Source organism: Mycteria americana, chromosome 3 (assembly GCF_035582795.1).
Source record: "Mycteria americana isolate JAX WOST 10 ecotype Jacksonville Zoo and Gardens chromosome 3, USCA_MyAme_1.0, whole genome shotgun sequence".
In the NCBI taxonomy this organism is placed as follows: domain Eukaryota; kingdom Metazoa; phylum Chordata; class Aves; order Ciconiiformes; family Ciconiidae; genus Mycteria; species Mycteria americana.
The window spans coordinates 6,772,822-6,786,733 of NC_134367.1; the positions used below are offsets into that span (position 1 = coordinate 6,772,822).

The 13,912-nt window shown below is 43.3% G+C and overlaps 1 protein-coding gene across 2 annotated transcripts in view; it reads right to left on the bottom strand.

The window, feature by feature from the left end:
- The window catches only part of CLIC5 (chloride intracellular channel 5), an 87,331-nt gene that overhangs the window by 49,450 nt on the left and 23,969 nt on the right, over positions 1–13,912 (bottom strand). Inside the window, exon 1 of one of the 2 annotated variants that reach the window (XM_075497756.1) lies at positions 7,702–8,044. The exons of the other annotated variant lie outside the window; for it this stretch is intronic. Coding sequence (XP_075353871.1) covers positions 7,702–7,764 — 63 coding nt within the window. The 5' untranslated portion in view covers positions 7,765–8,044. Of the gene's footprint in view, positions 1–7,701; positions 8,045–13,912 lie in introns of those variants that run through there. 2 annotated transcript variants of the gene reach the window in all.

Here is a 13,912-nt window from a genome sequence, read left to right on the forward strand (position 1 = left end):
ACCAAGGATCCAAAAAAATGTTATTGTTGGTCTTGGAGGACCAGACAGGTTGAACCAAATGTTTCAGTATCATTATTCTTCCTTGAGTTTTTCTCTCTTTATTTCCTCCTTGCCTAGAAAGTTCCACTGAACATAGGAACAATTTTGTATGGAAGCCAAAAGCTGAGTTCATAATACCCAGTAAAATACCCATACCTCTCAAGAAACAGAAATGAACTTTGTACCTTCCAGATCTGATTGTAATTTCTACTCATCATCAAAATACTTCTCAAGGGCAGTCTGTGAATCAAATAAATTACAGAGACTGTACTGTTATAATGGGTTAAAAGGTTCCTGTCAAGTTCTCTCTCCCAGTTTGTAAAGCCATTATTGGTTTTGATAACCCTGAAATTCTGAAATTGAAATCGGTGTTCTTATCAGAGTGACTCTCTTACCTTAAAACCACAAAAGCCTTAATAGCAGGGAATGATTGTTTGTACCAGGAGTAACATTTTTATTCATATCTTCCTTTAAGGCTACAGTGCAGCAGTTCACCAAAATCCAAACCAGGGTTAGTTTGAAATCACCCATCAGCAGAGAAAACTTAAAAAAAAAAAACAAAAACAAAACAATACAGAAAATGCACAAAAAGAAATCCCAGAGTGCATTAAAATCTTGCACCTCCCTGGGATAATTTCCAGGATAATTCTGTCCAAAGGAGAGAAGGGCAGCTACACCCTCCCAACAGCAGCGACTCCCGGGCTTTGGACAGAGCACACTAAATCAGCAGGATGACTGCTTGGTCCTGGCCAGCCAGGCTCTCTGACTGGCCGATTCCTTCAGGGATAGTAAGTTTGGTGCCAAATCTTGCCATCGCTTTTAAACATACTCCTAATACACACCTAAAACTCTCTGAAATGAAACTGTTGGAAATGACAAAGGGTTCACAGGTTCCTTGCATGTCTGTTTGCTGCACCAGGAGACCATAAGTGTACCAGGACTCACCTCTTCTCTTTGTGATAATCCTCTAACAAGAAATGACCGTAAGGGGCCCTACAAATACTTTGATACTGTTAGTCCTTGAACCGTACCTTGGCTGGTAGGGTATCCCTGAGACATTGCAAATACACCGTCACTGTGCCTGGTCATGCACAACACTCAGCTCCTAATGGGAGGAACAGGCTGAGAGCGTTCGGTGCATTTTATGCCTTTATGCCTTCAGCTGGCAGACGGGAATATGTCCAATGTCTGAATCAGTGAGTGTGGAAAATCAAGACCTTTGAGAGGTCTCTGTTGTTTCTTACATTTGCAAGCACCTTGTCCTGGTTTTGGCTGGGATAAAGTTAATTTTCTTCATAGTAGCTCGGATGGGGCTATGTTTGGATTTGTGCTGAAGACAGTGTTGATAACTCAGGGATGTTTTAGTAACCGCTGAGCAGTGCTTACACACAGTCAAGGCCTTTTCTGCTCCTCACCCCACCCCACCAGCGAGTAGGCTGAGGGGGGCACAAGAAGTTGGGAGGGGACACGGCTGGGACAGCTGACCCCAACTGACCAAAGGGCTATTCCATACCGTATGGCGTCATGCTCAGCATATAAAGCTGGGGAAGAAGAAGGAAGGGGGGGGGACATTTGGAGTGATGGCATTGTCTTCCCAAGTAACCATTATCCATGATGGAGCCCTGCTTTCCTGGAGATGGCTGAACACCCGCCTGCCCATGGGAAGGAGTGAATGAATTCCTTGTTTTGCTTTGCTTGCATGCGCGGCTTTTGCTTTCCCTATTAAACTGTCTTTATCTCAACCCACGAGTGTTCTCACTTTTACTCTTCCGATTCCCTCCCCCATCCCACCAGGGGGGAGTGAGCAAGCGGCTGGGTGGGGCTTAGCTGCTGGCTGGGGTCAAACCATGACAGTCCTTTTTGACACCCAACATGGGGCTCAAAGGGTTCAAGATAATGACAGATTTGATTGGAATGTGCTAGATCAAATTTATAGCTATTATTGATGTTTAGCTATTAATTGACAAGCTCCTGTGCTTGCCATAGGCCTTGCTTGCCTTACTGTATATTAGAGTCTCGTTAGTGCTCGTTAGTGGCTGCTTTTTGCTTTCGCTGCTTGCTGTGTTGTTGTACTGCTGAGGATCTTACTCTGCTGTGCCTGGGAACATGTTGATAACAGCAATGGCGATGTGCCTGGGCTGGCAGATGGCCAGGGCATCGCTGCTGGTTCTGTGCTGCTGGACTGGACAGGCTGGAACTCCAGTGTGAACTCAAGTCGAAGGGACTGTGACCTTCGGATGAGTCCACACAGGAGCAGGACGCCCTGAAGCATCTATGGCCGTGAATAAGTCCACACCAGAGCAGGTACATCTTGAAGTGTCTGTGGCCGTGGTTATGTCTGTGCCGCAGCAGGTATACCTCTGAATGGACTGTGGCCCAAGGATAAGTCCATGCTGCAGCAGGTACACCTTGAAGCATCAGTGGCTGTGCTGGTCATGCAGGAGCACCTCAAAGCGTGTGGCCATGGATAAGCCCATGACAGAGCAGGTATTCCCCTAGAGGGACTGCAGCCATGGGTAAGGCCATGTTGGAGCAGGATTACTTCTGAAGGGACTGTGGCTGTGGGTAAGACCATGCTGGAGCAGGTACATCTCTGAAGGCATTGTGGCCCATGGAGAAGGCCATGCTGGAACAGGTGCACCTCAAAATGACTGTGGATGAGTCTATGCCGCAGCAGGTATACCCCTGAGGAGGTTGCAGCTCACAGATAAGGCTCCACTTGGAGCAGGTACACCCCTAAGGGACTGCAGTCTGTGGACAAGTCCAAGCCATTGCAGGGGCAAGGGGAGGAGTTCATTGCAGTGTTAAACCCAATGGTCTGGTCCAAAGGGACCAGGGGTGGAGATTGTAATGGATATACCTTTAAATTGTTGTAACCCATAATTTGAGTTGCATGTGATAGGAATTACTATAGCAGGAACCACCTGAACCAATGGAGGAGAAGCCTTACAAGAAGCAGCGCATGTGCAGCAGTGACCTGACCTGAGCTGGCTTTGGTGCCCAGTAACTCCACGCAACACACCACCTCTCCTGTCCTGAGTGACCACCGTAAGAGATGGAGCCCAAGGTCATGGACTAAATTGACTCAATGGACATTTTGTGGACATCCCTGAACATTTTACAGACATTTCACAGGGGTGGTCCATAGACTAAGGGAATAATATCTGTGAATTATATCAAAGGATGGGAAGGGGGCGGGGGTGGTGGTGGTTAATGAGAATGTATTGGATAGTATGGGACCTGAGCATGATGTAAATGGTATGGAATGAAGGGTGGAGAATGTACTGGTTTTGGCTGGGCTTGAGTTAGTTTTCTTCATAGTAGCTAGGATGGGGCTATGTTTTGGATTTGTGCTGAAAACAGTGTTTTCACAGGGATGTTTTTGTCACTGCTGAGCAGTGCGTACACACAGTCAAGGCCTTTTCTGCTCCTCACCCCACCAGCGAGTAGGCTGGGGGGGCACAAGAAGCTGGGAGGGGACACGGCTGGGACAGCTGACCCCAACTGACCAAAGGGCTATTCCATACCATATGGCGTCATGCTCAGCACATAAAGCTGGGGAAGAAGAAGGAAGGGGGGGACATTCGGAGTGATGGCGTTTGTCTTCCCAAGTAACTGTTATGTGTGCTGGAGCCCTGCTTTCCTGGAGATGGCTGAACACCTGCCTGCCCATGGGAAGGAGTGAATGAATTCCTTGTTTTGCTTTGCTGGCGTGCGCGGCTTTTGCTTTCCCTATTAACCTGTCTTTATCTCAACCCACGAGTTTCCTCACTTTTACCCTTCCGATTCTCTCCCCCATCCCACCAGGGGGGAGTGAGCGAGCGGCTGGGTGGGGCTTAGCTGCTGGCTGGGGATAAACCACGACACACTTTCATGTTTTCTCTAGATGGGTGTTCGGTATGACTGCGGTTGAACACTTTGTGAAGTAAAGCCTTACACCTTTTAAGGAAAAGCTCTTGCACACCTGAGCTGATGAACATATCCAAAATATTAATCACTCAATACCACAATGACTCCTTGCAGAAATTACTGTCTGCCAGCTCACTACGCATTCTCCTACTACCGTGATGATACTACCATCTTTAGATTGTCAGAAACATGGATTAATATATATCTTGTTATAGAGTATTTCTAAAGCAGGAAGATTTTTTAAATCAAATGTACTTTGGACCATTCCTGTGGTTTGTTTGCTTTCTAGACTGCACTCATCCTGACCAATGCAAATAGAGAGTTGTACTCTGAAGTCTTGTTTGTATCCTGTTTTGTTTTCCATGTATACAACATATCTCCCTTCAAATTAACTTGCTTCATATTAGGCACTACTCTCATTCTCAAATGCAAGGAATGTACATCCAAACACCTGTTTCCACCGCAAACAGAAAGAAGCCATAAAAGTTCTCTCATCCTCCCATACGTATGTAAAAGCACCATTTCAGTTTAGTCATTATATTCAAGTATACAGGTGCAAGACTGCCAGAAAAAGCTAAATATACCTTCCATCAAGGTGTCATTTATACAGAAGCACTTTGCTTCTCCAGCACACAAAGAATTAAAATTAACCCGAGTTACAACAAGCTGGGTTAAGCACAGAGCAAGTGCTACCTCCCGATGCTCACTTCCTCGAAGCTGCTGCTGCCAGCGTCTCGCACTACCGTATATCAAGCCTTTTTCTCTGGCAGCCTCTTCCAATTCCTTGTCAAACAAGTTTAGAGAGGGAATTGCTGCCGGAGACTTTCAGTGTTCACAAAAGGCCTGCTTGCACAAACTGCAGGTCTGATTAAGGTGGCACCATCTCCCCGGCGGACCTCACCGCTCCTCAGCTCGGCCCGTTCTCAGTCTGCTTGGGTCCTGCCCCAGATTTGGGGGCGTTTAGTCTCAATCAAGCATCTTGCAAGAACAAACATTCCTTCACAGAAAAATATCTCGCAGATCCAGGTTAGGGCACCGTTAGAAAAAGAGTAAAATCACTGGGGATGATAACAAATAGGTGTGAAAGGCGCTTAACCTGCCTCTGCCGTAGCAGTTGAGCTAGCTGTGTCCTGGTGGTGCCCAGCCTATCTGCATAGCTCAGGAGATAGCTAACCTGCATTAGGTTACAGCACGGCTCTTGTGTTTACAATCATCTCTCTACTTGTCTTTCTAAGGCTCCTGCTCTCCTGGTTGTTAAATAGAAAAAGGAAATAGAGCAATTGTGTAACACCTTTCCTTTTTTAACCTGAGACAGAAACTGCTTTTATTAGAGACTCTATGGCTGGTGAAAAACAGCCCTTTCTGGATTATTTGTGCCTGTGGAAGATGCAGTTTTCTCCAGGCCACATCTACTGCCCTACATTTTTCTCACTGATCTCTGCATTTTCTGGCTGTGTGTTCATTCAAGGATGCAGGACAGAACTCTTTTCCTCGAGTGAAGTATTAGCTCCACAAAAATCAAATGATGAAATGCTCATTGACCCCAACATCTCCTGCTATTACAACTTGCCTCAAGTGTGGTCCAGTATATTTAGATTTGCCACTTGTCCCAGTATCTCGTACTCATCCAGAAGTTGCCACCTTTCTGTTCTTCTTTCCAGCCTTAAAACAGAGTTAAGTGCCTTCTTTGCAGATTCTCTCCTGGATCAGCCTTCCTGTTTATCTCCCCTCACTAATATCCTATTCTTTTAAATTTCATGCTCCAGAAAAGTTTTCACCTGTTTGTATTTCTCTTGTATGCTCCTATTTTTCAACTTTTAGCTCGTCTCTTGTTTGGATGTTCTTCTCTTTTTTATTTTCAACTTCTGAGCTGTATAATTGAATACTCTGGTTACATACTTTACTATACAACTTTTTAGACTTTTAATTAAATAAATGGCACCTTTCCAAAACATCAAGAATTGCAATTTTTCATCCTAAATGGAAAGTCTCCAGGAAGATACCAATTAATTCTTTTGCTCCAGCTCTGCAAGTTATGAGTTTTATGTGAGAGTCTCTATGCAATTCTGTAATATGCATTATGCAGGAAGTCACATTACTAAAAATGTTCTTTCTGGAGTTATTAATCTTCAGGTGATGGCACGGCTCAATCGAATGCAGTGCAAATTTTTCCAGTAACTTCTGGATCCAGAACTTCACACAATGAATCTGGGCAATGACCTTCACTTTAACAGCTGATGCAGTCAAAGAACCATATATCACAAACATCCGTATCAGCCTCAATAAAACAGTGTGGGCACTAAAACAAATCTGCAGCTAAAGGTTTGCATTCCAAAATACACTTGTGAGGACTGAGTGCCAAACAATCCCACTAACTTATTTTTTAGCTCACAGACATCTCCATTAAACTCACTTTCGTAGAAACAACTTGCAAGAGGAAAGGTATCTGGATGCATGGGCCCATGCAGGTCCATTTTAATACCTTAAGCTCTGCACAAAGGATCTACTGGGCACTTTGAACCAGAAATTCTTGTAAAATCTGTTTGCTAGGGAAAAAGACCTCGATGCTGGCTCAGTCAGAAAGGCTGCACCTGAACTGACTGGTTTTGGAAGATGCGTGAAGAGGCCATGTGTACACATCATGCATGTTGCTGACATTTCAACTTAAAGTCCAAAATACTCATCAGGGAGAACAAACCAATTATATACCCTCAACTTGACAGAAGGGAGGGGTTGGAATTTGCTTTCCCAATCATTCAGTACTCTGTTTGCAAAGGGTCTGATGTAACTCCCGCATATTAATAATAATCCTATTGACTTACAGGGATGGTTTAGGCTCAGAGAGACCAAACACCTGCATTTTATATGGGCATAGTGGATTTCAGCCTCGACGTACGTAGAGGCTTTGAAACATGCTCTGAACATCAAAAAACCTGAGCTTTTCACTAGGACAGAGTTTGCATGAAGTTTGCTATTGATAAGGTTGTTATTAATGGGTTTATGGGTTCATTGAACCCATAATGGTCCAATTAATGGGTTTGAACTGTGTCACTGATTTCAATGGTAAGATTTTCATAGCCCAAGACCAACAGTCATACCCAATTTGAAACATTTTGAAATCCTACCATATAACAGGTGTACTTATTTTGCTATATTGTCATTAAATCAGTTTCTGTTCTCAGTTACCCTTGTATAAAATCAGAATGAGCTTCGGGCTGAGGAAACTGAGAGTAAAAACTGATTTCGTTTTCATTTTTTTAGGGAAAAAAAAAGTATTGTAGGAAATAATCAGAAGACTGCCAGCTTATCTCAATTCTTTTTGTTTTATGACCCGTTAGTGTTTCAGACCTCTGAAACAGCCTCTGCTGAAGTACCAAATCATGGTACCCCTCAGCTCTTCATGCTCTCTTCCCAAAAATGGAGAAGGAAGTCAGGATTCTTAGTGAAAAATCTAAAGTCTAAAGCCTGAAGTCTGAAGTTAGGGGACTGAACATTGCAGGCAGCAGGCTAAGAATAACAGGACAAACTCACAAGGAGACAAATAACAGTAAAATACAGGAACTCTGACCCTCCCTCCACAACATTACCTAATTCTAATGTCACGAAGAAGAAAGCAGTGTGAACGTGTGTGCAAGAGATAACAGGCTATCAAAGCACCGCTTCCACTCAGTGCCAGAAAATTAAAGTTTGATTATTCAGTAGAAGCCGAGCTGATCCAAGTCACACCAGTGTCCAGTTCACAGTGGAACTTACCTTCACAAAGAGCTCAATTTCAGGGTCCTTTCCTTCCCCATTCGCAGGAACAGAGTCTGTCATTTTTCACCCCCAAGGCTACCAGCTGATCTCCTGCTATTAAGTGGCAAAAGGATGTTTCAACTGCACAGTGGGTAGGTTTCCCTTCCAAACAGCTCTCACAAAGCTTTTAAAACATCATTTGTAATGATAAAGCTCGAAACCAGCGGAGAAAACAAGTTTACAGGTTAATAAATAAATAATAGTCATAAAAAAAAGGCAGGCAGCAGAGAAGCAGTCCCTGTTACGGCTGTGTAGTTCTTCAGAGCAACAAGTGCTGCTGTGCTCTGGTACAGTATCCTCATCTGTCAGAGCTGCAGTTCTCACTGCCTGCCCAAAATAGCCCAGAGCATAAAAAAAGAGGGTGGGGTTAACTCACAGGGGAGGAGACAAGCTCCTGGTACCTACGGCAGGATCAGTCTCTCAGCAAATAATTCTGCTCTTCCCCGTTTTCAGCGTTTCTGTTGTTCCCTCCCTTATTCTACAGCCGGGAGCACCAGTGACAGGGGAAGAAGTAAGGTCCGCAGCAGGCTGGTTTCCTTGCTTTAAGCAACAGTGACGCTTTTTCCTTCTTTTTTGAAGGGTGCTTGTCCTGCTTCTAGCTGTTCAAAATCCTAATATTGTTATTTCTAAGGAAAAAAGTGCCTAATTTCTTCACCCTGTGCATTGGCTATTGCATTGGTGCAAGGAGCATGCAGAAAAGCAGAGCTCTGCCTCGGCGGAAATGCCTGGGTATGTGGTGCAAAGCGGTACAAAAGCCAAAACCAAATATTCTTTGGTGAGAAAAGCACCCATGGTGCCACCACTCCTGGTAGAGTTCAGGAGCAGAGGAATGGGGATGGGGTTATGCAGGAGAACAAAGAGCTTCAGGGCCCTGGGAAAATAAAATATTTGGGTCCCATAACTATTTCTCAGTGTGTTCCTCGGGGTGCTGGTTGTAGAGGGGGGACAGGAGAGTGATGATTCACTGGGGTGGCATATGGAAGAAAACTTTCAAGGGCCTCAGCCTGCTATTGACATACTGCCGTCTTCTATACTCCCTTCCTTTGCCCTGCATTCCTTGCATGACTCAGAGGTCACCACACAGCAACCCTAAGCAAGAGGTGGCACACGACAGAAAGGCCTGACACAGCTAAACGGCATGGAGGAAGGGAGTGCTGGCAGGGGAGGGGACAGCGGACAAAGGCGGAGGGGTCGGGTGGGACCTCCTCCTCGCTGCCATCATTGCCTGGAGGGACTTCGTGCCCTCCTGCCCTCGGGAAGCCCCTTCCTGCACCTCTGCCCCCCCTGCCCTCTGCTCCTGTTTCGGGACCGCCGCAGCTCTGGCTCGCAGGCTGTCGGCAGCTCGCTTTGCCAGACACGAGCAGTTTCACCTTCCCCTTCTGACACAGGGAAGCCTTTTGGGTATGGTTTTGACATGATCAAACACTCATGTTTCCTGAAAGTGCTCTCAGCTGTGTGCTTTAGTGATGATCTTTAATTCCCGCCCGTGACCTCTAGGCACTTGACACAGGTCCAGAGCAGTAGCAGCCAGCATCTCCGTGGCTCTTTGGGTAACCTTTACGGGAATTTCCCACGACAGCTGTTTCGTGTGCACTCCATGAAGCACTGAAATGGTTAACAAGTAAATCTCATTATGCTGTTGCAACTGTAGTTACAACATAATCAACATTATAATTAGTGTAAAAGTGTGCTTATGGTTTTTAGATCTAATTAGCACTCATTCAAATAACTGGAAGGTTAACTATAAAAGAATTAAGTGTTATTACTCCTTTGATTTCAAATTTTTATATGTAATTTTTGGACTAGGCACATTAATTACCAAACATTTATAGTATAATTATTCTTAGGCCTACCGGCAAACTTCCAAGGACACGGGCTAAGTGTAGTTACATGTGGCAAAAAGAATCTTTGTGCTGTAATTATGTATTACAATTATGAAAGTCTGCCAGAAACATAAGTGTAGTCACCATATCTCTAAAATGCATCCCTAAATAACATATTATCAACCACATGATTATAAGCTTTTGGTTTTGCTGAAAAATTGTTTTGCTTTAGCACCTCATGTGATGACGTAATTTCCCTTTAATGAGGGCTCCTGGAAACAACGGGAAGTGGGTCATCTTGACTGAGGCTACCTGTAGCTCCAGCCTCATTGAAAACGCTGTTTTGATATAGGCAAGTGCTTTGGACAATTTATATCCCAGGAGCGCGTATATCAGCACTGGAAGAGAAAATACTGCCAGCTATGAGAAGAGTAAGGAGGTAATACTGCTAATGCTAAACCAAAATATTTAAATAAAATCAGCATTCAAGATATCGGCACTTACAAGATGTGATGCATGTGACCTATTTAGATGTCTATTTTAGAATGAAAAAATGTGACCTAGAAGTGCCTACTTTTTTCCACTGGTAATAAAGGGAGCCCAGGGTAACAAATTCAGATAATGACATTATAATGGTCAGACAAATCCCGCTGTAATTATTCAGTAAAAGAAATCTGTGGCTTTAGTGACTGATTTCTATGTATGTGTCATCTCCCACTTCAGAAGCTGTGCATGCCTTGCGCTTCTGAAAGTTAAACTCTAGATGTAGCAACTTCGGTAGAGACTCAACGTGTCAAAACATTTAAATTCTTCCTTCTCAATTACTGTCTGGGCTTAGTGGCGTATTATAATTAGTTTGCAAGACAAAGATTATTGCGCTGAGGCTCAGCAAAGCAGAAGGGAAACTGTGCAATACAGAGAAAAGGAGCTAGGATGCCCTGAAGCCATTTCCTTCCTGACCCAGATATAAACTACTGCAGGAACGGGCCAGACTCCATCTGGTTCAAGATGCTTCTGGGCAGCAGTGCCCCTGGAAGGTCCCTTGCCCACCTGCTTTCACCCATGAGGCACCACCTTGCACTCATCCCCTGCCCCAGGACTTGATATGGGGTGCTCAGAGGCTACAGAAGCTGTAATGTGCATACCATACATCTGGTATTCCAGCTGTGCTGGAATAGGTATCCACAGAGAGAATAACCCAGCTCACCTCAAAAAAACTGATTTTCAAATATCTCCCTATGGAAGCCCTAGAAAAGACCAAGCAAAACAGAGTCCTTGTTCATATAAATGCTGTGTTTTTTAAAATAGATTCTGAAAGCTTGATTTAAGAGAAACATTGTAGCAGGCAGTGAGCAGGAGGAAATATATATATATATATATATGTACTACTTCAGAAATCTATTCATGCATTTACTGCTTTGCTGTCATATAAAACTGACTTATCACTTACATCTGGGTGGAACCTTTTTGACTATAATGGTTATTATTGTCTACATGGCTCCGTTTTGTGTTATGAAATCAGCTCTTTCTTCAGCCAAATTAAGAGTAAGATACTGATAAATAATTAGTACACTCTCATTTTACTGCAAAGAATGAGTCGCTTAGTTTGGCCTATCATTTTCTCAAAAGTCAGAAGTAGCAGAGGCTTTGAGTTACGTACAAGAACATTAGACACTGAACTATGAACTCTTCATAAGCCAAGTCATTATAGTTTGAGGTTTATTAGATATATAAATGAATATGAGCACCTCATCCCATTAATAAAAGAAGAGGACAGCTTCAGAAAAGGAACCACCACGTCTCCACATAAGACCTCTATTGTAGGTGAACTCTGATGCACTATCAGCTTTCACAAGCCTGATCCAAGCTTTGCTTCCAGCAAAGATTTGTCCTGAGGGGGTGAATCAGAGGCCAAGCATCCAGAATGTAATTCTATCGTGGAGTTCTCCAGCAGACCGCTAAGTTACCAAGAAAGATCAGGGCCCAGAGCGCATCCATCCCCCGATGCTCGCTTGGTGCTGCCACCGAGCTCAGTCTGTGAGAGCAGGGCATTACAAGCTTTATATGACACCAGTAATGTTTTTCATGTTGTGAATAAACATCCATTATGGATGAAAAGAAGTAAAATCTTGGTGCAGCTGCAGTAAATGGTATTTGGGGCTACGATTTTACCTGGGAATTATTTAACTGCTTAGTTGCCTAAAAAAACACAACTAAGCAGCAACTAGGTAGTGAACCAGCATGTCTGAAAATATATGAAATATATGATTATGAAAATATATCTTCTGGGGACAGTTCTGAATTCCTGGTAATTTGCAACTGCATTTATTGCATGCTAGTAGCTTCAACATGCTACTTGTTTAAACAAATTAACAAATGCAAGGAATCAATTCAATAGTTGTAATTTCCATTTGAATTACAATGCATCACTATTAAACGGGATTTGTCTCAGATATTTGGGGTCAGACTGTATGTTCCCCTCCCAGATGTACAAGACATGCCAGGATATACAAAGCTCTTCTCATCAGCCTCATGCCGAGGTTGGGTGAGCAGATATTTTCCCTCAACTCCAGAGGTGTACAGTGCCTCAAAACCTGTTGGTTTGATGGAAGAACTGTGATTTTGTTCCCTCTTATAACTTGTGCCACACTCAAGGGCATGGAACAAAAGACATCAACTGATACAACAGGAGTACAGCCTGAATGTCCCAAGAAACCAGATGGGATGGCAAAACTTATGCCAGAAAACTTTGCACTCCCCTTAACTGGCAAATTTTAGATAGCTTGCTCTACATCCATCCCCCAGACATTATGAATCTGTCATAGCCATGAGTTACAGCAGCTCTCCTTTACCTTATTATGAAAATGCATTATTTTGGCTCTAAAGGTCTCTGAATGAAACTCAGCTGTTTAACAGAACAGTAGATCACTAGAATCAACTCAGACAGGAGTTTTGCAAAGTAAGTTCTAGTCCAAAACCATGTAATTATTTTTATATATAATTATGATTTCACATGGGTGCAGTATCCAACTATGTTGTAACATTAATAAGCATTAAAAACTTCAAGAAAAAAACCCACTGCTGTTCAATGTGAAGAGGGATTTCATTATGGATAATTATCTCAGCACTTGCTTTGAGACAGTCACAGCTAACCATTCATGGGGAAGTGGCACTTAAAAGGTACAAAATTATCCCCTAATACTGCATTCAGTAGAAGAGGCTTCTAGAGGGCAGCCGTTTATTTCTTTATTTTACTATCATTCCTAACCTGTCATTTCAATTAAAAACAAAAGATACTTCCAAATGGGACTGAGACTGCTCTGGAAAGTACTCTTGTAGGGGATACAATGGAGAGCATTACAGATTGTCCCAATCTGTGGACTACATGGATAATGTAGCTGATGAAAGGAGGAATGTAGGTATCCTCAGCCCTTGCTTTTCAAAAGAAATCCTCCATACTGTTAGGTGTTATGAAGAAAAATAACACCAGGTAAGTGTGATGTACCCGTTGTTGTTGACTCACTGCTGTCACAGAACTAAAATTACATGATTTTACTTACAACTCTGCAACAGAGTAACGCATATCCCTGTCTTAATTTACAAGTGTTCTTAGTGCAAGTCCCTATTTAGATGATTTCTCTTCATTTCTTGGTATGCTTCTGGTCATAAATTAAGTCTAAATTAATTAAGATTGAAGCATGTACAGGCAAACTAGGATTAAATCCCCCCAAGCAAAAGACCAGCACAAAACACACTACTCCAATCCCAATTTATGAATTATTATTTACAGAAAGTGTTCAAAATGGCATGTACATCTCATGCAGATCTCAGGCTACGTTTCAATTCCCCCCAGTAAATAAGGCCCAAAGCATGCACAATTGCTGCTGATTCCATTGGATACATCTGTGTTTCACTCTGTTGTTTAGCAAACAATTTGGCTGAAAGCAGAAATTACATTCTGTACTCTGATGCACATTATTTCTAAAAGATGAAGCCTTCAACAACTCAGTTTGAAATTCCTCGTGACTCAGACTAGCTCCCATGGGTTCAAATGTTGGCATCAGTGACATTTAGCTGTGCCAGATGAGGCCATAAAGTACCTGCACAGCAAGTTACGTGCGTGGATCTGCACAACAGATTACAGGATCCTATGTGGTGTACGTTACTATTTGGCTTAAGAAAAGGGCTTCTGGCTTTTGGCTCCCTGATAAACCCACGCTTGTTCAGTATGAAACAGCAGGGATCAACATCTTTACGGCAGCAAAGTTTAACCTCTGCATACATTATGGTCCACCTCATCAATGGCAGTGCTGTATGCCTGGGTTAAGGCAGCTGGCTGACCTTGA